Here is a 24,899-nt window from a genome sequence, read left to right on the forward strand (position 1 = left end):
TTTTCTGACGATTCTTCTTTCTCTCTTTCCCATGCATCCATGTGAGATCTCTCTCTCTCTCTCTCAGAGGAACAGAGACTTAGAAAGGTCCGTAACGCAGCTTGATGTGTCTCCAACTATACTAGTTTTCCTTCCTACAGTTGACATTAATTACCACGCTAATACTCAAAGTAGGCGAATCTTTGACTCGTTCATGAATTCATTCATGTCAGCCAAGAGAGAGAGAGAGAGAGAGAGATCTGAGTTGAATGCTTCTTGAACGAACATTCGGGTTAGCGCGCGTAAAATGGTCAAACATCTGATGCGACCAAACAGATGGATTCAAACATCATGAAACAAACACATTCTACGCTTTCTTTCTCTTATTTGTTTCTGCGACAAGAACATGAAATATGATATATCTAAATATATCAACAGCGACCAATAAGAAAGTGTTCTTGTCATCAATGAGTTTGCGGTAGAAACCTCAGATATTAGATTGCTGTTGACGGATGGAGAATGGCAAAACAGGGACCTGTACTTGGAGATCCTACGTACAAACAAAGAAGTAGAGAGAGATCGCAATGGCATTGCCATCTACTCTCTTTCATGGGAGTAGAAATGAGAAGGAAAAATGAACTTTAGATCTCTATGAACAAACACTACGTAAAAGTAGTACAGTTTTGGCTCGTGTTGAAGCGACCGAGGGATCCAAGGAGAAGCTCGAGACCTGCTTGAACTCATGGATTGAACTCATTGTGTATCGGTCTTCGTCTACTTACTCGAGCGTAATCCTGATTCCACCACCAAGGCAGCTTCTCTTTCGTCGTCTGCGTCGCTCCTCGCCGCTGATCATGCAGTCTAATGGCGCCTTTCGATCCATCACAGCATAAGAATGAAACATGTCAAGACTCTGGATGATAAAAGCTCTCTCTCTCTCTCTCTCTCTCTACACTACATATGAAATGCTGCAGCAGATTAGGAAGAAGATGCTTTACCAGCTACAGTTTGTTGACGGGGAAAGGAGAGGCCTGCAAGCATGAGGACAAGCATCCAAAACACCACTCTGGCATACCCCATATCCTCTCTCTCTCTGTGTCTCTGTTACTGGATTTAAATCAGAAGAACCACATAGACCAAACACAAAGACACACTCATCAGGTCAAAGAAAGGAGATTTAGGCAGGCAGAAACCCAGGCTTATAGGCTCCATTTTGTCCCTATGGCTTTATGGGTGGCTGGCTCCAGCCTCAGGCCTTTCAGTGATCATAACATTAAGTTTGTCTCTCTCTCTCTCTCTCTCTCTCTTGAGTTCTTCCAAAAAAATATAATCATCTCATGTGAGCTCCACTGCAAGAGAGGAAGCACATGGCAGCAGAAAGCTATTGGTCTAATGAGAAGACAGTCAAAATGGAGGAAATTTTGGCTAGAGGATGGTAGGCCTAATAATTGGCTGTCACAGTATGGAAAGGCTTAAAAGAGGAGATGGGGGAGTCACAAGGATCAGTAGTCAAATGTTTCATGGCTGCACCACTGAGATATGTTGTGTAAGCTGCATAACTGAAACAAGACTGATGATTTCAATTAGCTTTGGAACACTTCATGATGCCTTGGAATGATTTCAATTAGCATAACTCAACACCTATTATATGAGTCTCCTTGGATACCCAAGAATTATGAACATTTCTCTTCAAAACAACAATGCATTGGACATCCAATCATAGATTTATATCGACACCTACTTTGGTTAGAACTCAATGCCCCAAGAGTGAGTTATAGATTAAGATCAAGCCAAAAGACATTGTCCAATGTGAAGAACTCCATTACAATTAACTTCTCATTGTATTGCGGCAAGTACATGTTAACACCTTTACTCTATCTTATTGTTTGTCCACTTTCTTCCTCTTCTTTCTTCTTCTTCTTGCCTGACATAGGTCCGATATAAAAAATTGAAAACCTTACATCTGATTATAGTCAAATATGATGATTAAAAGGATTATTCTTGTCCGATGAGACAAATTGAACTACCAAAAATATAAAAGCAAGAGCTCCTCTAATGTGAAGTAAATTTTGAATGACATTAGCTAGCTAGCTTTCTTGTAGTCATAGCATGTCACACATTCATTGATCTCATGCATTTGAGGATGTAACAAACATAGTTGGATCTTGGATGGAATGACATTACCTAAAGTTGCGAGATCGAAGAAGCTTCTCTTGTAGTGTCTTGATCTTGGACCGACTAATATCACCAAGGAACAAGATGAGTTTTTCTTACAATGAACCAGTCAGAGAGAAATCTTGATCTCAAACATCGCCATGCTTGATAAAGACAAATGCATCATCCTAATTATAGATCACTGCATTACTAAATTTTTGTAATGCATGCACATGGGAGATAAAAAAACAAAATCAATCCGTACCCAACGGAGTATCACCCTGACCAAATATATCAGGAATTCCTTCCCAGTTTCCTCTCTCTCTTGCTTCCCAGTATCCACCCATGTACCGGTAACAGTCATCGTCGCCGTCTTTTTTGAACCACCTTGGTTGCCATCCCTTCTCCTGCAGCCTTCTTGCCTGTAAACAATATAGTTTTTGTTACAGAGAAACTTTCTTTAACAATAGAAAGTGAAGAGATCTTAATGCTCATTTATAAATTCGCTTTCTAGTTTTTGCAAGTGAATGATCTCCATCATAAGTTCAGGAATGTACATTGACAATAAATAAGTGAAAGAAAAACCACCTGACTCTCGAAAGCATTATCGAACTTGAAAGAAATGCAGAAGATTAAATTTGAGATGATGGGACCAGAGAAAAAAAAAAACCTGTCGTTGTAATTGTTCCAGCCTGAGTTTCTCTAGATTTGCCAGCTCGTATTCCCCATTCTCTAAATGTCGCTGATCAGGCCGTAAGCGGGAGTCGGTTGGGGGCAACTTTTCCATCAAGGATGGTGTCAACTCGTTTAATGAAATGGCAAATGGTGTGAGGTTGTATCGTGTTTGAGTTACAGACTTATCTCGCTCCCAAAGAAGAACTGCTTCTGACATCGGATCATAACCCTTCGGCTTTGTGCTTGGGTCTCCTAGCACATAATAGATGGCCTCATCCCACTTCCCCATCAACATTGCTACCTTGTTACCAGTTCTATTATCTTGAACAAAACCATGCACCTGAAAAATAAAGCAGACCTATTCAGCAGACAGAGAGAAAAAGAGAGCATACAAGTATGATGGCTTAATAACTATGTGCTGCAATTTTTTGATAGTTGTGTAAAGATGTCACCCTTGGAAATGACTTGTTCAGTTTTTTATCTTGGAGGAAAAGTATACAACTTGTTTGGCATTATTGCTTTGCAATCTTTTTTCAATTATTTGTTACACAGGTATCTTATTACCAATTATCATGAGTACAAATTTGTGATTTTGTCATGGCTGAAACTTCCAAAACAAGAATTCTGCCCCTGGTAAGAATAATAAACATTTGATTCAAGTAAAGTCATACATATTGTGTTTTGCATGTAGTTACTTTCCTTAACACAAAAAAGATGAATCAACATGAAATGCTCTGCTGAGTTGGATGATCCAATTTTCTCGTTTAGAACAAAATGCAAAAACATATAGAAGAAAAGTAAATAATAGGTAAAGATTTAGAGACAGTTATATAATGAAATAGTCTAGTGTCAAAGGCATTGTAGGGTAGAAACATCTGCATGTTCCACGTTTACTACTGAAATACCTGATGGGGATTACGGTCAATAATGGACTGTTCTTTGAACTTTAGCTTGCAGGAATAGTCGCCGCTGCCCTTTATTCGCATAGTACCATAATGATCGCAATAGATTTTTCCAATAATTATGTTATATATTGAAGTAGTGACTTTACTCCACTGAAATATCTCCCCATCTTCAAACTGAAGAGTTAGAATCCCAATAGGATCAAGCTGAATGGATCTACCCCAAAACTTTCCTTTTAAATTGGAATCACCCCAGAAATTCCATCCTCTACCTTCACAGTGACAAGCAACAACCATTGGGTGGTGACTCACCTGAAAGCAGTGGACATGTTAGTCACTATAACCAGTGATATGATACCTACTATGATGTTCCAGTGCTCCAAGCACAAAAGAGAATCATATTTGTGGGATAAAAGATAAGAATCATATGGAAGAAACAGAAGTCAAAGTGAGGTCTCTTGTTGCTGTCCAAGTATATATGAATTCTAGGAGAAGCCATAATCCATGATAATTAGTGTGTTAAGCAATTGCTGAAAAGGAGAAACTTTAACCTTCTCAGAGAAGAAGCGAAGACCCTTATCTGGAAAATCAGCTTCATAAGTTTCCCCAAGCAGAGGGTTAAAGGGTTTGCACTGTCGGACTTCTGTCGAAGCATATCCAGATACAGCAAAAGCAGCAATGTGAAGAATCCTCATTAGGCTGTTTCCCTGCATTATGTTCAGCACATCCATTTGTTATCACAATTTGGAGCACCAAACTCTATAGCCAATTACATATAACATAAGATATTCCCCATCAAATCTCCGTTCACTATTCAGAGATAGTCATAACCATACAACTCATTCTAAATAACATTAGTTTTAGTAGGATGGTGACTTATATAGACAATGTAGTGAAAGTGCTACTTAATAGGATACTGTCAATTATTGTTTTGAATTGGTTCAAATGACATTTGAAAACAAGACTTCACTATATAACTTGTGATCACAATCATAGTTCTAATCACAGGCTGCTTGTATTATTATCATCAATAGGTATTCACAATCCATTTTGCAGGACTAGGTAACAAAATAAACAAATGATTGATCCAGATGATTATGGCAACAGCTAAGAACTACACCATGTTTTTCATAAGATTCATTGAATTCCAAGCTACATCCGGTCATACATGTGGTGGGCTACTAAGAAATAAAATTCGAGAAGAATCAACAGAAGATTTGATAGAATTTCTATACTGACTGCCAATTACCACATATAATTCCTTTCATGAGATGACCAGAAAATGTTGGAACATATCAGACCAAATTTTACATCAACAAGCATAGGGAAGACTTCCATGTAACTGCAAGCAGAAGCATATTTCAATATCGACAAATAGTAAAATAGTACTGAATGAATTTAAACTAAAATTTAGGTTTAAGATCTAGTTCTAGAGGGACCAGACACTTTGATGAAGCTTAGTTAATGAAGACCATAATTCAATATCGACTATATCATTGAACCAAAGGGTGTCAAAAATAACCAAGCAGATGATCTTGTACTGCAGTAAGGTGTTTTGTGAAGAAGAATTTCACAGAGTACATCAATGCATGCAATGCAAGATATATGAATTAGTTTCAGTTGGCATTCTTTGGCCAGTGATTTCTGCAATGGATATAATGCACATACGTTAGGGAAGCCCTTGGAGCAGCAGTAACAATGCTCCACCATGACAAAGGGCTTCATGGTTTAATCCAGGAAATCCAAATAAGGAGGTAAAAAAATTTAAGTTTTCACAAGAAAAATTGGGTAGATAATCTGCCTACATTTCCTTTAGAAAAATTGAAGCTTTCACAAGAAAATCAAGAGAAAAAACAGCATCTAAGCAATCAGAAAGAGTATAAATATCATAGTTGAAATAATATAAACACACCTGCCTGCCCCATTCTAATGCTCGATCAACCAAGTCCGAATATTCCAGATCCTCAAAACATTTCTGCAAAGAAGAGAGCGGCTCATTGAAGTAAACAGGGAGACAAACTCCAGAAAGATCCTTCCCAATATTCTCTTTGATTATTGACCACAAACCAACAGGTTTTTCTTTTTCCTTGGGCTCAGGCAATTTGTTCCTCCGTTTGACATAGGGATATTCCAAAGTTCTGACTCCTAGACCAATATCTTGCGTACCATCAGGAAAGCTGGATTCAATGCCAAATGTAGACCCAGCAACACCATTACCCATAAGTTCCCGACTACGGTATGAACCACTTCTCAGTAACTCAGAAGATAAGAAGTCTCTAGTATCAAAATACATTCCATCATCTTCATCTGTTTCCACATCTGCCCCCTGACTTTCATTGTCTGCTTCTGAGTCAGTTGCAGTCCCCTCTGATATGACTGAATAGAAGTCTGAAAAGAAGTTAACAAATCTCCTCAGATAGAAGAAAATAAACAGTCAAAATCTTCAAATTTTACATAAACCATAAGAAAAAAGGTTAGTTGGAGTCTACAGAAGATAGCATGCGAGATTCACACAAAGACAGCAACTAAAGGAATGTTGCTGATGAAGGATCTAAACATTATTTTTCTCTAGCCAAAAAGAAATCATCACTAAATGCATGCCTCTCGATCGTCAAATTCCCATATTTCTTCAATGGAATATAGAAGGATTGAAGAACTCATTACCATATGAATTTTGATGAAATCAATTATTGCAATTTTGTGTAAGTTTGCTATTCCTTATATTTTAAATATTTTTTATTAATTTGGTGAATCAGATACTAAAATTAATTATATAAAAGGAAGAATTCGAAGAATTCATTGGTTGGCAACTTGATATGCGGAGGTTATATTGTACATTTTTTGTGTATCAAATATCAATTGTGGTAGTTAATACCATTTTTTGTATTCAATATCATAGGCCTCCAGGAAAATATCATACAAAAACCAAGACTGATCCCAAACTAGAAAGCTTGGAAAAAGTAAAAAAAGCAAAATCTAATTGAGTAATTTGACACCAAACCTCCAAAAAAAATCCAAATATTTTGGAGTAAAACCAAACAATGTTTGACATTAGATAATATACACCTATTCTTAAAGTTTCATATTGACATCAGTACTCAAGGTAAGAGTAAATACTACTAACCACTGAATCTTCCATTCACCAATCCAAGATGCACTTCACGCTCCTTTGTTTCATCAACTACTGTAGTTTCCAGCTCAACCTTCTCTGTCTACATGAAGAAAACACAAGTAATAAGGGAGAACATACACAAGATTGATACTAGCTCTTCATTCCACTTCATTATAAATCCATACGAGGATAGCATTAGTGACAAAATATGTACTTATAGTCAATGAAATATTGATAAAACATATAATGATCATGTCATGTCATGTCATGTCCTTTTCTCGCCATGTTATTGTATCTGTGTTGTATCCAGATTCCATTTCCATGTCTGGAGTTCCTGAAGAGAAGAAAGATGAGAAGAGAAGAGGAGAGAGAAAGGAGGTGGAGGGGACTTACGGACTCTACCCTTGCCAAAAGGGCCAAAAGTTATCATGGTCAAGACTCAAGAGAATTCCTTCCCACCACTCAATGCTCATTACTGTCATCAACTTCGATCACTCCCCTTGGTGTAAACTGCTCATTCCCCCCTTCACTTACTGATTATCCAGATAACTCATGCTTAGGCAAGTACCCAGTCTCTTCACAGGAAGAAAGATAAAAGAAAAAAAAAAACAAAGGAAAAAAGAATAGACAAGAAAAGTAGAGAAAATAGATGAAATGAGAAGGAAAAAGGATATAAAAATAAAAAGGATGGAAGGTAAACAAAAAGAGAAGAAAAGAGAGACAAATTTGAAATGAATAACTTCAAAAGAAAGATAGAAATTATGAAGATAAACAATTAACATTAAATATGAAGCAGATAACATATCACAAGCATATAAAATAATGTATAACAAGTAATACATATACAAGAGACTAATATACAATATCAGGTTCTTAAGACAAAAATCATACTATTGAATCAGTATTGGCAACCATAAAATGCTTAGATGTAAATAGTATCATGGAAACACAAATTATAATGATTTAAATTTTAAGGGTATAACTAGATAACTAATAGAATTTATAGGATTTTATTATCAAAACATTAATTAAATGTCCACTTTATTAATTGAATCCTGCAATACTTAGAAAATTCTGAAAATAGAATTTATAGGATTGTGTTCTCAAAATATTAATTAAATGTCGACTTAATTAATCTAATCCTGCAATAATTAGAAAAAACTGAAATGAATAGTAAAACTTACGATGATGGTAAAACTATAGGTGTTGGACATAGAAACTTCAAGAATTTCCTAAATTTCTAAAGTAGTCATTAGTCAATCTTTAGTTAGAAAGTAAAAATGAAAATTAGGAGTATATATAGATGATTGGTGATATTGTAATGTTCGTGTTTTAGAAAGCAATTAACTAATGGATCCATGGAATGGACAGTAAAGTAGAAACATGTTGCTAACTTTGACTATTAGATCATATATGTTTTTCCAACTTTTACAGTTTGAATTGTTATCTATCTTTTCATTTGAAATTTTAAAACTTTTGGCCAAAATCCTGATTCTCCAATCCAAATCCACAATTTGGCTAGTCTCATTCTTGATTTTTCTGATGGTTCATCATGTAGAAACATCATATGATATTGTTAATGGTTCATTTCAGGCCCACTAATGCATGAGTTGGAGTCATATAAACCAAACCTTTGTTTCAAGAAACCTCAAGTACAGAGTGCTTCCAATTTAGGTGTTGGATCTTTTGATTTTGAATTTAAAAGTGCAAGGGTCATGAATATGATCAAGAGTTCTAATTTTATTTTGGTAGAACATATAAACACAATTAAAGAAATTGTCCAAACTAACATATTATAAATTCATCAAACACAAAAATTGCCTAGTTTTGCTTGCACGTATGAACATATATGTGTATATACAAGCATATAAAATCATAATATCGATCCACTGGAAGTCGAGCATTAGTTCAAATTCAATAGTATTTAAAGCTTGAACTAGCTATTTCATTGCGATGGAAATTAAGTACATAACTAAATAAGTACAAAATGTAGAGTGAAATACAACAGGAGCAACAATAAGAGTGTAGCATAAAGAATCTAACTAAAGACAAGTGCCACTAGAAAGATAGTGCAGTGCCTCAAATATCAAACAGAAAACAAATGCAAATCAAAAGCTAAAGACAGGAACAGAAGAAGGTTCCAGCCCAGTCTGTGCCTGAATGCAAGAAGAAGCTCCTATTATTAGTAAGCGGGGAAATTAACAGAAAACATGGACTGGAGAACACCACTATAAATTATGTTGCATTGACACAATAAATTATGTTGCATTGGTGGTTTTATCCTCAGATTTGTTTAACAACTACCTGCAAATAATTGAAACAAATGCCTAGCATTCTTAGAAGAAAAGTTACCTCCAATTTACTTAATGTGTCAAGCAGAATAAGATGCTTTTGTTGCAGAGACTTTAATTTATTCTGCAGTTCAGATATTTCAGATAGCATAATAGACTCACATTCTCTCACTGTTGCTTCACTCAATCGTTCCAGCAGCAATCTTTCTCGTAATTTCTCAGTCGAGACAGTAACTTCTACCATAGGTTCAAATTCATTACTTGTCAGCAGACGAGCAAAATGCTCCTTAGCAGAAAATAGAGCTTCAATCCATGTGGTTCGATCTTCTCTAGAATTACACCGTAAATGTAGAGTTTTAGTTCCAGTAAATATGTACAGCCTTTTATCATCTGACTTGCTAGTACGAATTGAAGAAACCTGAAAAATGATATTCACTGCTCACTTGTTAAAGTAATATACATGCAAGACAGCAAGAGTAGACAACTTAACTAGTAAAGGATGGTTTAAGAGATCCAGTCAAATACTACATTGAAGGGGCATTGAATCAAGGGTAGATAATGAGCAAATATTACAGTCACCTCATTCTATGACCACTGATGAACAGTTGATACAACAGGTATTGCCGTGCAAATTGCTCTACTGAGAGAACATAAGGAACATGAATTGCACTTTGAAGGATGCATTTTAGATCTAACATCTTATTCATGCATGTAGCTACAAATAGAAACTATAAGAATGATGATATTTTTTGACATGAATAAGCCATAGATTTCATAAATGGGTGAAAGCCTTCCTCCATGGATAAGATGGTTTTGATTATCAATTTGCAGAGGTATCTCCACTTAAAAAGAATGAAAAATTCAAGATTCGATTTCACCACAAAATTGGTGGGACTACATCTTGTTGGCATAATTTTACTTCCTAAAAATTCAATTTCACCACTGAGAAGAGATGTATTCTAAATCACCAGATCATAAATGCTAGAAAAATCCTTCAAAATTATATCTTATTTAATCTTTGCTTGCGCAGAGCTGTATCTTTTGTTCCTTTGATTGACCCAAAACCCTAAATCCATATATAGATTGACTAAAGGATCTTAAGTTCAACATGTAATATATGATTAAAAAATGATACTTTTTATTTGTTAAAGTCAACATCCTTTAAAAAATAATTAAGTTTTCACTTTCAGACATCTGATACCACACCTAAATTTAGCAAGTTTACACATATCTTTCTCTAGATCCTTCAATTCACCTGTCTTGTATTTAGCATATCTAATAACAGTTTTACTGATTTCCTAATTAATTTACCTCTCAAAATAATTGCTTTTAGGACTTCAGAGCATCACCATGTAGTCTCTTGCTGTATATAGCTCATGTATTTATTTGTTCATCAATCTAAAGTTTTGATATAAGACAAAATGTAACAGTATACATAATACTTGTATAGTACACATGGTCCCTTGTTTAATTCATCAACATCCAAGAAAAACAAATTTATGATGTGATTACCAAGTCACGTGCATTATATGCCATTGAACAAATAGATAGTATGCAACTTTTACCATGTATGTGATTCTATATTGTCCTGCTAGAGAATGAAGACAAACTTATTCCAAAAGAGCTAATCCCATAAATGCAAGACTCTGTAGCAACACTGTAGTTACTTGCAGCATGCCAGCACTGTTCCAGTCAACATTGAAAATAGGCTTCGAATAGGGCACAGAATAAGAACAACATAGATAAAAAAGACATCATGTAAGAAATTCTTGCAGTAGAAGTTATTGCCATATCTGTACTACTAAAATTATCTTAAATTTATGATTACTACCAAATTTCTTTTATTCACATTTTCCTGGCGAAATATTTTAGACAAAATATTTTTCAGGCGTTAGGATTGACCTTGTTCGCAATGATGTGATGATCGAGTAAATTTGAAAGGGAACATACTTCCTTCAGAAAATTAACGTTGCCATCTTTCTTAGAAACTGTCTACAAGTTGGACTAAAAGAAAACTCTAATTTCATAGTAATGAAACTTGTTTGTTGGAAATTAAGCCACATCAAACATTTCAGATAATCAGCTTGCACAAACAATATCCACATATTGGTTATGTCTGTGTTACCCAGACTTTTTTTGATCCAATTGCCAAAAGACTACATATTTTCTCTCAAAAGCTGAATTTTTTTCAAGCCAAAATCATGATTTCTTTTTTAATTGGCATATATCAGAAAAGGAGAAATGTTCCTAAGATATAAGCAACAGAAGCAACAACCTCTTCTCATGAGGAAATCATCCCAACTTTTCTCAAAACAGCAATGATTTTACTTTGTCATGCCACAACATAAAGTAGGATGTTATACATATTACATTTGCTCGCCACAATTTATAGCCACAGTGTCATGTACAAGAAAAAAAAAAAGTAAACAAGATGATTCACATGCAGTAGACAGCATTTTGACCAAAGAATCATCTCAAGAAAAAAGACGAACTATTCGATAGGAAATAATAATAACAATAAGAACCAAAGAGAAGATTGAAACCTCACCTTCAAATGTACCTCCCCAAATGGCTTCCACTGCTTCGTGGCTCCCTTCCGCGCAAACCCGACATTCCCCCACTGCTGCTCCTTCCGCACCCGTCTGAGCGACTCTTCCCCGATGACCCTCACTCCGGCCTCAGAAGCCACCGGCCCCATCAATATCCTATCCGGCCCGCGAACCTTGTAATAAGACAGCACCCCGTCCTGCAGCACGAACCACCGGGATCGCCACCCCTTCCCGAAGTTGACCCACTTCCAAAGAACCCCCGCCACGGCCCCGTTCACACCCCTCCCATCCCCACCCTCCACCACCGCCGCCGACTCCTCCGCCGCCTCGCGGCACGCGGCGGCCGCATCCGAGTCGGGCAGGATCGCTGGGGCCTGGATCAGCCTCTTGCTGGACGAGTTCCTGGTGGGACTTTCGGCCCCAAGGGCGGGCTTCGCCGATTTGAGCGCCACCAACGGCGACGGGTTTCCGCGATCCCCCCGCTCCAGAGACACGGGCGCAATGCAGCACAGAGGATTCATCTCCCGCTCTCCCCACCGCCCAAGATCCAATATTCCCGGAAATTCCACACAGGGAACGATGATCAAGAACAGGAGATCAAGAAAATATCACATCTTTCTGAATCCAGATCAGATAAAAGAAAGGCCGCCGTGTGAGGGATCCGCGGAGCGACATGATGATGGCACATCCAGATCTGAAGAAGTGGAAGAAGATGAACGATGACAAAGAAGAAGAAGAAGGGGAGAGAGAGAGAGAGGGTTGTGTTGTATTAGGAATAATAGGTATTAACTGGCGGAGGAGGGAGAAGAGAAGGAAGGCAATTAAGCGGAGGCGCGGCAGATCCATTAAATTCGCTGAAGGGCGCAGCAGAAGCGGCAGCACTCGGCAGTGGCAGGAAGCAGACGAACCCCCCAGCGGCTCGGCTGTTGGTTCGCCACCACGGTTCGCCTGCCAAAAGAGTCGCCCACTCGCCCAGTGTGCCGACTTCCGCGGACGCGGACACGCGTCGCTCTGGCCCGTACAAGGCTCAACAGCCAAGGAGGGCGGGGCCCGAGTTCGAAATCGCCGTTTCTTCTAATGGGACTCGCAAAGGTCCCAACGTTCCTCATCCAACCCTTTAACGGCAACCTGGCCGCAGTTGTTTACAGCAGTCACAGGTCGGGTGGACAAGAGGGTGAAGAATCGTGCGTGCTTGGAGAATTGGGTCGGGGAGATCTGCGGAGCGCCACGTGGAGGCAGGAAATCGGGGGCGCGGCACGTGACGGGGGGCGGTGGGTCCATGTTTGGATTCGGGCGGTGGCCAGGAACAACGGACATGAGTTTGTCTTTATCTGGAAGCAATAAAAGAAGATGTTGGATATGGCAAAATCTAAAAGGGCGTCATAAATTTCGCAGGTGTAGTATGATGAGTGACGTTACCTCTCTTCTTGTCCAATATCTGAAGCAGATTTATGATCGCCGTTGATGCCATCATGACCGACGAAGTTTATACGCTCATGTGTCACTTTTCTTCTTTTCACAAGCAGACGGCATCGGCCACGGTATCAGTAGACAGATGTAAACTTGAGCATTGAACCTTAGAAGATCCTTCAGCACCTGAACTGCACCTGAGAGACCGCTTCTAACTATTGTAGGAGTCTCATATACTACAATTTATAATCATAAATGAAGCTTCATCACTTGTTTCTTCAGAAATAAAGTAGAATGTTGCAAATTATCAGAAAGCAATACTTCAAATAAGTTCTAATGATTGGCTACCACACTATAAGGCAAACACATGTATGAGGCCAATTTATCACTGATGAACACCAAAAGAAGCACTCATCTCAACTATATCTTTCTCTTGACTCCTAAAATTGTTTATTTAGAACTTACAAGAAATGTCCAATACAATAATGTAGTTGAAGTCCAAATCCTGACATTGTTTGAAGAAAATTTTGATAAATTAACTGACTGACTACTCTTGGCAAACACATATATCCTCTGTATTTGCCAGCTTTCTATAGTTTCTTCTCTCTCCTGCTGATACATCATATGGGATTTCAGACCATGTTGGGCCTTTGTGGGAGGAGGAGGTTATAAAACTTATCCTTTAAAAAGAAGTTCCGGCCTTTGCTATCAATAGCCTTCTTCCACCCACACCATCCACCATTCACAATCTTCTTAAGATCATCGTTACCTGTATAGTGTGGATCGAGTATAAGAAATGCACAATCACCACTTGCTTGGTTGTAGTCGACTCCCAAAAGAGTATACGCTAGAACCCCACCACCTGCATATTTTATTAGGGTGTAAGAAAAGGTTTCAAATGGACTAAATCGAGTAAACGTGCGACCAAGTTATCCTATTTTATCGGTTTTACCATCTTTAGACTAGTTAAATCTTTTTGTGTCTTTGTACTAAGCTGAACATCCAACCTTATCTTGGAAAAGAAGGAAAAGTAACAAGAAATCAACATAAAAGCTCATCATGGTAGAAACTTTCAGGTAACTTGTAATTTTTGGTAGGTACTAACAAAAAAAGAGATGTCACATGGTCCCATGGTATTTTAATGACTATCATGTTTGTTTGAAAGATGTGGCATAATCTGACTTGGATAGAGGTCATTGATGCAGATAACCATGCACTCAGAATGTCCTTTAGATCATCTTTGCCTGTATAAGGACTTACCAATCATTACTGGAGTTCCCTGTGTCTGAAAATGCATGGAGAGCTCCCTACACTTCTCTGGAAGCTCTTCCCCAGATCTCACATTAATAATTTTACAGCTGACCTGCAAATAAAAGTCTTCATCACAAGTTACAAGAAAAAAGTGCCCAATTCTCTTTGGCTGCAAATGATGGGATTGTCATCACAGGATATCAACAAGCACAAGTACAAGAACCTGCAACTTGATACCTACCAGAATAAAGTTCTTGCCACCTATTAAAATACCAAAAATAAAATGAAATCTGTGAATATTCTTTATGTATATATCTAACCTAATCACAAAGTGATACCACCAATGTCATCACAAGTGTCATTAAACCACTAATCTAATTAATCTAATCATAGACATTAAACTAACTACATAAGAGACCGACTAATGGCAACTGAATCCTAAAGCTGCAAACAATAACTACAGGTCATGATAACCAGGTCTCTAGACAACTTGAGTTTACCTATCTTACCAAACAAATTGTGAAAATTTCAAACTCAAATGTTCGTGGTTATGACCTAAAATAGTGAAGAAACAAAAGTAGATAATCCTGATCAAATAGAAATTACCAAATCAAAAACCAACTAAGCCACAAGATAGCTTCATATGGCTCCAATTTTTTTATCAAATAGATATTACTAAATCAAAAACCAACAAAGCCACAAGATAGCTTCATATGGCTTCAATTTTCTCTCAGGTCCTGATTCCTTTTACTGCTCAAATGTCATTCTCTCCACCATTGTGAACAACATAATTTTCTTCTAGCCCAACTGAATTACTAACTTGTACGCCAAATATATAGTGACAACAAAGTTTTCTTCAGTTGCAGAATTCATTTTTCTTAATAGTCAATAACCAACCAAAGAATATTTAGAATTTTGCAGTTTTATGTAAAGAGTAAAAATCTTACTCCAAGAAGTTTGTCCAAAACATAGCTTAACTCAATAGCTCCAATCCATTCGCGTGATCCAACAAAAGATGGCTCCTTATCACCCATGTCAACAAGAGCCTGTTGAATTTCCCTGAAAGAATTGTTGGCAAATACTGTATAAGAACAGTTAAAAGAGATCCAATTATTATCAAACTAATTTAGTGCATTCCCATAAAAGAAAAATGGACTCGATGTCATCATATGAATACAGAATGTTGAAAAGAAGAAAGTAAGTTCCCAATTCACATAAGAAATACTATTCAGCGGAAAAGTGTTGATGATTTTTCCGAACCTGTGTGAAGGAACTCCTATGGATGCATATTGTTGAAGTCGATACCAGGATATGATAGTTTGCAAAGAGCGATAAGCACATCCCCAGCCCTATTATTATCATTTCATTAGTACCAAAAAATTGAAACTGGAAATTATAAAAGAAAAAATCATGTACTTCAAGTGAAACTTTGTACATCTGACTATGTGGTGCTTATTAACTATTACTATTAATGAACAGAAATAATATTTTTTCAGAAAATATTGTGAAACTAACATACAATAAAATAAGAAGTCAAGAGTTCAAACTTCAAACTACTGGAGAGAAATAGTAAATGGCAGTTAGAACATTAAATTAAGCAAAAGCTAAGAACCAAGGCACCAAATAAATATGGATCCAAATTGATAAACAGAGAAAACTCGTGTAAATTTTTCATAAAATATGTTTTGCAAGATGCATATGGCCACAATATATAGAAAATGGCCTATTATGGCCCTTGTGGGTCCAGCATTATTATTAAGGCACTGGCTTAACATGAGCTGCAACATGGACCCATGTGCTAGTGCCATGCCATTCCATGTTTATCATGTGAAAAAACATGGGGAAGGGTAACAACATGGACTCCAGCCTAATGCCATAACCTATGGGGATATAAATACAAATTCATACAGGCCATCCATGTACAAATTATGAATTTTGAAACTCGTAATGAAAGAGTCATTACATTGTCATCAAAACCGTAGAGGAGGTAATGATAGTATTCATAAGATCCATCAATCAACGAGATAATGCCTCCAGAAACTGCAGAATGCACTCAAGTAAGAAAGTCACAATGAACTCAAGAAAAATATAAAATAAAAATAAAGATTACTGGCATTTAAAAGGAACAGAATACTAACCCCCACTAGTTGGAACCTCAGCGTGAACATTTTTAAGCAACGAAGAACCTGTTAGTTGTGCACAAAATGAGTTGCCCAAGTTTAAGGTTCACTCTTTCAAATGAACAAAAACTAATATATGATGAAAACAAAGACATTAGAAATTTGAAAGCACCGAGGATGCTAAAATCCTCTTTCTCAACATTTAATAAGCACCATATTTCACTGAATGGGTGTCCTTGGTATTCTTCATGCCAAAACTTAAAGCATTCGCAATCCGGAGTAGAGGACGGTCTAAGGGTAAACCCAGTCTTGAGTGCAAAGATCTCCTCATTTCACCTAAATTATTTAAAAATTGCCACTTATGTAAATGTTAATAAGCATTGAGATTTGCAAGTAAGCATCTATAGAGAAAGTAACCATACTGCAGAAAAAAAATGCAAATGTTTTACATATGAATGAGCCACCCTCAATTCTATTACCTTGTTTCATTTCAGTCTCACCATATCTAAGATCATAGATAGCTGTTACTGGATGTAATAGCTCAGGTGGAAGAAAGTGATATGGACAAAGCTGCATATCGATATATTATGAGAGATTAATCATCAATGAATGTAAAATAAAAGAACAGTGCATGTCAAACAACTTAGTGTATACAGATATATGCACACACAGTTCTACATACATCACCCAGGCAGCCTATGTTTGAGCTTGGACAGGATGCAAATTGAATTCTCGAAACCAGACTTCAATTTGAGCTACAGAAGAATCATATTTTAACCATTTTGGAAATGTCAAATCCCAAGCGAGAATTACTTGCAGTTGTTCAGAATCCATTGGGAAAAGGGAAAAATGAGTGTTAAAAAAATAGTAGTATTATAAATAGAGCATGGCAGGCACATAGAGGTGGAAGGAATTCAAAAGGATTAAGGGTAAGGGGTGACATTGCAGGCACCACAAGCCCAAAATGGACCATAGATGTAAAAACATTATGATCATATTATCAAATAAATCAAGTGATTTATCTGTCACCAAACATTCATATATTAAGTAGAACTTATCATATAAGTTTCAAGTGACGATTGTGATAATTTTACGGAGATATATTTTCTTCCATTCACTTGGCATACTTTGCTTCTTCATGTCATATGATCTAGGGCATGGTAAAAGAAGTAACTTGATTCATGTAGTGGGGTTCGATTTAAGTTACAATGAACTTTTAGGCTGCTGTGCCACAACGGATTGTGATAGCAGCTGCCGTGGCTTCATTAAACCTACACTACTCTAGTTTTGTCATACAGCATCAGAAAATTCATTGAGCAGCACCTAATGCAGAGCCAGTAGCCACTCGACCACAATGGACATTATTTAGTACAATGGGAGAAATCAAGCTACATTAGCTCTATTGCAACTCAAAGAAACATCTATACTTATCCTGTTATTTTTGTACTGATTTTCATAACTAATTCTACTAGCTGATTTACTGAGTCAAAAAAGTCAAAACAAAGTCCTATGTTCTCCATATGGGTACAATCAGAAAAGCTATTTTACTATTATGATTCATATTTTGAAAATTCTAGGTGACTCTTTCGGTGGTTATTGATGGGATGAAACTAAATTTCTCCAAAATCCCAAATATATGAGAATTGTATGCCTTTGATGGCTTAAAATTGATATTTTTATCATCACAAAAATTAGATTAGATATCTCCCTGGAAGTTGATGTGCACAGTGTCAAAATTTATGGAACAAAAACCGATGCATGTGACAAGCAATTGGCAGAGACAACGGAGCTGAACAGCTGATTAAATTGAAGAGAAACATTACCTGGGGTTGTTGTGATAACAGCTCTGGTATGACAGCCTTCTTGATACTATTTAGCTGATCAATTAATCCAGGTATAACTAATTTAGATAGAGCAGCAGCTATGGTAAAATCTTCAGACGCATAGCAGAGGACATCTAGCTTGAAATTAACATTTAGATTTCTTGCATATTCAGTTGCTGAAATGAGTGAGCATTGTCAATGAAACTACAGAAACACAACAGATTCAGGAAAATAGATAAAAGAACAACCTGGAAAATACTCGGCAACTGGAACAGCTGATTTACAATTATTTCTGGATTGGTTGGATAGAACAGCTATTTGGATAGCATCTGCATTCTAACAAATAGAACAGTCAAACAGATGGAATTGAATGCCTCTAATGCATGATTTAAATAACATAGAAGTACAGAAAACACAAAAATGATAACAATATAGAACATGCAAAGATATCTAAGTAGGTAAGTAATGTTGTACATGAATTTTCTTTTATTTCTTTTTGCAACAGCAATCCAATGCAACTGGCAGCATTTACAAATGAACTAGATGCATGATTTTATAGCAAACCTTAAATGGTCTGGCATCTAAGACTTTTACATTAAAGGGATGTTAAAAAAAAAACCAAAAAGAAGGGGAAGGATGTTTACCTAGAATCTTAAAGTATACGTTCAGAACCAATACTATTTCACAAAACAACAACGATCACAAATGCATTCGTAGATATCTAAAAGTACCTCTCTTATTGTTGATGATGAAATGTTCTTATCTTTCAAGTAAAAATGTGAACAAGCTAGATCCTTTGCACCAGATTCCTTCATACTAGCCTTCAAAAGCATGGAATCAGAATGATCTGGTTTTGAATCCAACTCCATACCATGCAAAACAATGGATCGAGATAACTCATCAGTATCAACGTTTGACCCTTCAACTAGGTATGCAACATATGGATCTCTTAGTTTGGCAGCAGCTTCGTCAACCAATGATGAAACAATCTCTGCAACATCTGATAATATTTAAAATATAACATGTAAGCTGATGCCAAAAAAAGGGTAAAATCTTTAACATTTACTTTTAACTAAAAAAAATAACAAACATTCAATTCCAGAAGTCTAATTTCACATGCATACTGCCTGCTAAGAATGTTGAGATAGATGTGTAGAGTTACCGAAAAAGATAGGAGAAAAAAATTTTATCCGTGAACAACTAGATATTATTTCGATAGAAGATAAGATGAAAGAAAATAGTTTAAGATAATATGAGCATGTGCTTAGGAGACCTCCGGATGTGATAGTTAGAAGAGATGAAACGATTAATATTAGTAATACGAGATGAGGTGAAGGAAGATCTAAAAAGACCTTAATAGAAACTATAAATAAAGATTTAAGTACTCTAAACTTAATTAAACATATGATTTTTTACATATCTCAACGGTGACAAAAAATCCATATAACCGACTTCAAACAGTTGGGACTTACGACTTTGCTATTGCTATTGTTGGTGTTGCCGCATGCATACCGCCAAATAGTAATTTCATGGTGCACTGGCACACACCCAATACACAAGGCCTCATATAGGCACCATGCTAGCAAAGCACATGTAGGCACCATATATAATACTTGGGTTGTACAATAACAAAGATAAAAATTTTGGTGATAGATATAATTTAATTACATGATTAAAGAAATCAACCATATTTAGAGGGAACAATATCAGCCAGAAAATTCACTCTCTAAAAAGACCATGTCCCATAATTCTTGTGCATTAGAGCCATAGACCAATGCTCTTAATTGGCCTTGGCCTTCTCAAAAGAACAATCAATATAAAAAGCCTCTACACATGCAATCCTGACCGGATAGAACAAGTATCTTAATAAGGTTATGCATTTGATGAAAAGTAACAACCAGTTTTTAGGGGACAGAATTCATTACCATATATTTACCTCCATGAAAAACTCAAGGCCCATGTTGGTATGACTTATCTTCTTGATTTTTTTAATCAAAATAAACAGATAAGTCAGAAGCATCGAAGACATTTTCAATGAGCCTCGCCTTAAGATATAATGCAAAGATGGTGTTCCAGATGAACCAGAAAAGGATTCAAATCTAACCCAAATCAATCTCCAAGTGGACGGGAAAAATCTAGGAATACAGGGTCACCAATTTCCATTTGACTTACCCAATTTAACGTCTTAGAGGTCATTTATTTTAGGTTTTCAACTAACCATGTCAATAACATTGGTAATCTAAATTTAGTTTAACTTTGTCCTAAAGTTGGATCATATCTTTCGTGGCCCCCTCAATTTTCAGATGTATTAAAATACGAACCCACACTGGGGAAAAGGCTTGGATGATAATGAGTTCAACCTTCTAGATTTACATGTCCTGAACCAAATTAAAATACTAGTTGGATAGGTATAGCAATAAGTGGACTAGGTCCGACTAGTTTTTACCAGTTGGACAGCTAGGAGGTGACCAGGCCAAGTTAATCCATCCACTAGTGGTGCATACTGACTGAAACTGATAGTTTTTGGTCCTATTCATTTTCTTCCCACCGAAACCAACCAGTATAGGGCAGTATACCAATCAGTGTCACAATACCATACCAGTTTGATGACCAGCCAATATCTGCAACAGACTGGAATTAAAAACCTTGGGTACAATCATGTAAAAGTACAGACATAATGATTTTAGATTAAAAAAAATTATAGTTCTTGCTCATCTAGGACATAAAGATGATGAGAGAAATCAATAAGATGGATTTGCTTTCTAAGATGAGAAGACAATACTTCAGGACATATTAGGCATGCAAAAGAGTTTCAAATTACTGCTTGAAACCAAAAAAAAATGCACCTGATGTTTTATCAAGAGGAACAAAAACAGGCAACTTCAATTCCAGCTCACATCTGAGTAGACAACCTTTCTCCCAGACATATGTTTCAGGATTATCTTCAAAAACAACTGTACTAACTGCTTCCATACTTTCCACATTTGTAGAATGTGAGACAAAGAAATGAATGTCATCAGTTATTAAATCAGTCACAGCACCTATTAGATCACAATCTCCATCACCAAAAAGAAATTTTCTCATTTTACTGGAAGCCTCAACTGCCTTCCAAGCACATGTCTCCCAGTTTCCATCGCCGACAAATAATGCACCTATAATATTGAATCCTCTTAAAAGTAGCATCCTAATTTCATCTGCAAGAACAATGTGCAGAAAACAAGTCAAACAAGACCTAATACTAAAATTGCAATTTGAAAATAATAATTTTAAAAAAAATGTAATTAAAGAAATGGAACTCTCATGATCACAATTATGAAAATAAAGTGGATGCAAACTGATTATCTTTAAACATACACACACGAAACTTCAGATAACCATAAGCCAATAAATTTATCTGAACCAAAATGTGACAAAACAGAAACTCACGAGAAAGAGAACATACATGTGCCTTACAAGGACAAAATAAATAATAAAACATATTGCTAAAGAACAAAACCTCAAATAAATGTCTCTGTCATTATGGTATGCCTCAATCATCAGGTGATTCTTACCAAGACCTCCTCAAATCCTCATCTAAACCAGACAATATATGTGATAAAAATTAAAAGAACAGGTATGTTTATGAACTTGTGTTGTTCAAAGGCTGCAAATTTTGATACTAGGTCTCCCGAAATAACCATCAGATAATACCAGTGGTTATGATTAATACAGCACAGACCAATGGAGGGAGCAGCTTGCATGTGAGTTGGGAAAAAGACAGTAAATGTTTTCTAAAATGTCAATTTTTGCACTTGATCAATCACAGAATAGATCTCAGTTACTCCTTGAGTAAAAAGCAATCAACAATGAGTTTGAATGCCCATACATGCCTTAAAATACAGGAGGATGAGAAATTTGTTCATTCTCTAGTAATTTGAGCAGACAGATTTGTCTTAAAAAGAATCAACAATGTAAATATAACTTCTAATGGTTTAATGATGATATGGTGCTAGATGATGATAGCAGGTGATGAATTCTGCAATCTTATGCAAAAACACAAAAACTAGAAAATTTTGCACTAAAAGAGCAAGACAAACATATATGAGAGTAAAAGATAAGAGAGGACTTGAAGAACCAAAGAATAGCACACGAACCTCATATCTTTCTTTCCAAACAATAATTTATTAATAATTAAAATTAAATCAAGTAGGAACTGAAAAAAAATGAATGGTTTGAATCGTCTCGATGGAGTGAGAAGAATTGGGAGAGAAGGGTGACTGACCAAGGAAAGGCACTGACGGCCAACCCTTTTTCCCTCTGTTTAGTCTGTGATCCCATGCAGGTCCTAAATAACTCAACTTACGACCACATTTTTCCATATGAATTTATAATTAAGTAGGACAACTTATAAAGCACTTAATTGGCTGCAGATGTTATAATCTCGATCACAAATCATCTAAACCCAATAAACCAGAAAATATTTTTTTATTGAAAGGTAAAGTTTCCAATGCGACCCTGACAAATTGCAAAAATCCTGTATACCCCTCCAAAAGTACAAATACCTTGTGTATTTCGTTAATGTTTGAAAGGCCTACAGGTAACACTTGTAATCAGCTCCCCTTATCACATGCTGGTCTTAAATCAGGTTATGACTAGCTAGATGTATGGTTATACATGTCCAACAAGAGCCAAAAAACAAAAACATATCCACCAACTATGAAATAAAGTAGGCCTTATACACAAGAAACGCCACACCATGCTAATTTGACACCCACTATGACTATCAAACAACTTCGCATAACATCACCACGTAACTGCCATGTGCCACCAATGGTGCCACTCCAGTACAATTGCATTAATGTTAATGAAATCCTTCGAGTCTGAGAAGAGCATTTCAAACAGGGGATAAAAAGCTTTATTGGTGTAATGATTGGAATGGAAATTAACCTCAGGGGCATAGAGGTGGATCGACAGCATTTGCTAGATTAAACTAGATATTTAAAATCTTTGCAGAGGAACACAGTTTTATTCCACCACAGGGTCGGGGTGCATTTGCAATTTTCCAAAATTAAAGTAAAGAGCATCGATTGAAAGCTCCAAATCCAACAATAAGTCAACACTTCCATTTGACCACATTCCAAGGCAGATACAAGTCATCCACACCGCTATATCACACAAAATTCTTAAAACATCAAGGAAATCCTATGATCAGATACTTTGAAATTCTTGACACACGCGTATCAAATATTCTTCAGGTATAGATAAATGTAGTGTACTTCTTAGAAATGTCAATAACCTCCCCAGTTATATCAAATATATAAACAATAAATTTTAAAAACACAACGGGATCATCGGTTCGTCATTCTATTAGAGAGAGAGGGAGAGAACTCCAAATCCATACCATTGTTTCTCTTCCACTAGAAAGACAACATTCTCTTGTGACCATTTCTTTGAAATATGTTCATTTGGATCGAATTCTACCGATTATAACCGAACAGTCAAGAAAAACACGAGGGTTTCATTCATGGCAATGGGGCAATACTAAGGGAGAAGGGCGTGGGAGCAGACCTGCTTCTTTGGCGAAGTCGGGGGAGTAGGGATCGTCGTCGGGGAGGGCGTGGAGGCAGCGGAAGGAGGAGACGACGGTGAAGGGAGGAAGGAAGAGAGGGGATCCGATCAGCCATCGGAGGCCGGGGTTCTTGGAGGAGAGCAACGATTTCTTGGGGCACAGAACCCTCACGCACCGTCCCGTCTCGCCCTCCATCGAAGATCCCCGAGGAGGGTCGGCGCGGCGCTTCGAGTGGCACAGTATGTGTAACGCCGCGTGCGTCGCGAGAGAAACACCAAAAAGAAGCCTTTTGTTCTTAGTTTATAACGGCACAGTATGTATGACGCCCGTTTGCATCGTAGGACTAAATACATATTACCCATATAATTTTATTTTTAATGTTCTAACTCTTACATTTTAAAAAATTATATTAGTATCTATATAATTATAAAAATAAAATATTTAAATTTATTTATCCTAATGATATTAATTTATTAATAAAAATATAAAAATAAAAAATATATATATATGATTTTAATATTCGATAGCGGAAGGTAGACGATGATGTCATTGGTGTCGACACTGATATAGTTATTTAGTCGCCTCCGATGACGATAAGGTTCGCTCTCACCGCAACTCTACCCGTCTCCACGAGAATCACTCCATCGACTTCATCGTCGCCCACCCCAAATCGCTCTGCATCTGCATCGACGTTAGCGTAATTGTCGCTTAAAAACTGTGTCGGTGTCTATGCAGATAATGGTCATCACTCCCCATCCCCTCGTTTCTTCGCCATCCCATTCTCCTAAGAGCAGTGTCAAGAAATCCCCAAATCCCTCTCCCACTCCATTGTAGTTAAGGACGCCTCTGCCAACCCCTCCCCCAATCAACTCCACTCGAAACTCTCTACCATGCGCAAGAAGCACTCTGCCGCCTCTCTCGACCCATTCGTAGCTGTGCTCGCCCTCTGCTCCAATGATCATCATCATTGTGCTCGCCCTATGCTCCAATGACCTCTCGCACAATGATGATGATGTAGACGAGCTTTGGTTAGTGCTCAATGTCATGCCATAGAGAGTCATTAGAGTTCCTACTGCTCCCCCCGC

At 36.9% G+C, this 24,899-nt stretch overlaps 2 protein-coding genes across 3 annotated transcripts; both read right to left on the reverse strand.

Moving 5' to 3' along the window:
• Positions 1–2,115: 2,115 nt before the first annotated feature.
• On the reverse strand, positions 2,116–12,802 carry LOC135582219 (oxysterol-binding protein-related protein 1D-like). Of its 2 annotated transcripts, XM_065111861.1 has the most exons (9): positions 11,662–12,802; positions 9,175–9,531; positions 6,835–6,922; positions 5,623–6,098; positions 4,262–4,417; positions 3,714–4,022; positions 2,804–3,148; positions 2,399–2,555; positions 2,116–2,321 (listed from the first exon to the last, which is right to left on the reverse strand). In XM_065111861.1, exons 1-9 carry the CDS (start codon positions 12,181–12,183, stop codon positions 2,317–2,319), a joined length of 2,415 nt encoding a protein of 804 aa, XP_064967933.1. In that variant the 5' UTR covers positions 12,184–12,802; the 3' UTR covers positions 2,116–2,316. The 2 variants fall into 2 exon arrangements, with proteins under 2 accessions (XP_064967933.1, XP_064967932.1); XM_065111860.1 differs by having other exon boundaries at positions 2,116–2,555; positions 11,662–12,801.
• Positions 12,803–13,478: 676 nt separating this feature from the next.
• LOC103987149 (probable Ufm1-specific protease) lies at positions 13,479–24,093 on the reverse strand. The gene is made up of 13 exons (XM_009405361.3): positions 23,814–24,093; positions 21,113–21,460; positions 18,998–19,266; positions 18,515–18,602; positions 18,267–18,442; positions 16,923–17,013; positions 16,657–16,779; positions 16,462–16,509; positions 16,287–16,363; positions 15,584–15,672; positions 15,271–15,382; positions 14,333–14,435; positions 13,479–13,934 (listed from the first exon to the last, which is right to left on the reverse strand). The coding sequence occupies exons 1-13, from the start codon at positions 24,007–24,009 to the stop codon at positions 13,705–13,707; spliced, it is 1,950 nt and encodes a 649-aa protein (XP_009403636.2). The 5' UTR covers positions 24,010–24,093; the 3' UTR covers positions 13,479–13,704.
• Between the last annotated feature and the right edge of the window lie 806 nt (positions 24,094–24,899).

Source organism: Musa acuminata, chromosome BXJ2-6, assembly GCF_036884655.1.
Source record: "Musa acuminata AAA Group cultivar baxijiao chromosome BXJ2-6, Cavendish_Baxijiao_AAA, whole genome shotgun sequence".
NCBI lineage: Eukaryota > Viridiplantae > Streptophyta > Magnoliopsida > Zingiberales > Musaceae > Musa > Musa acuminata.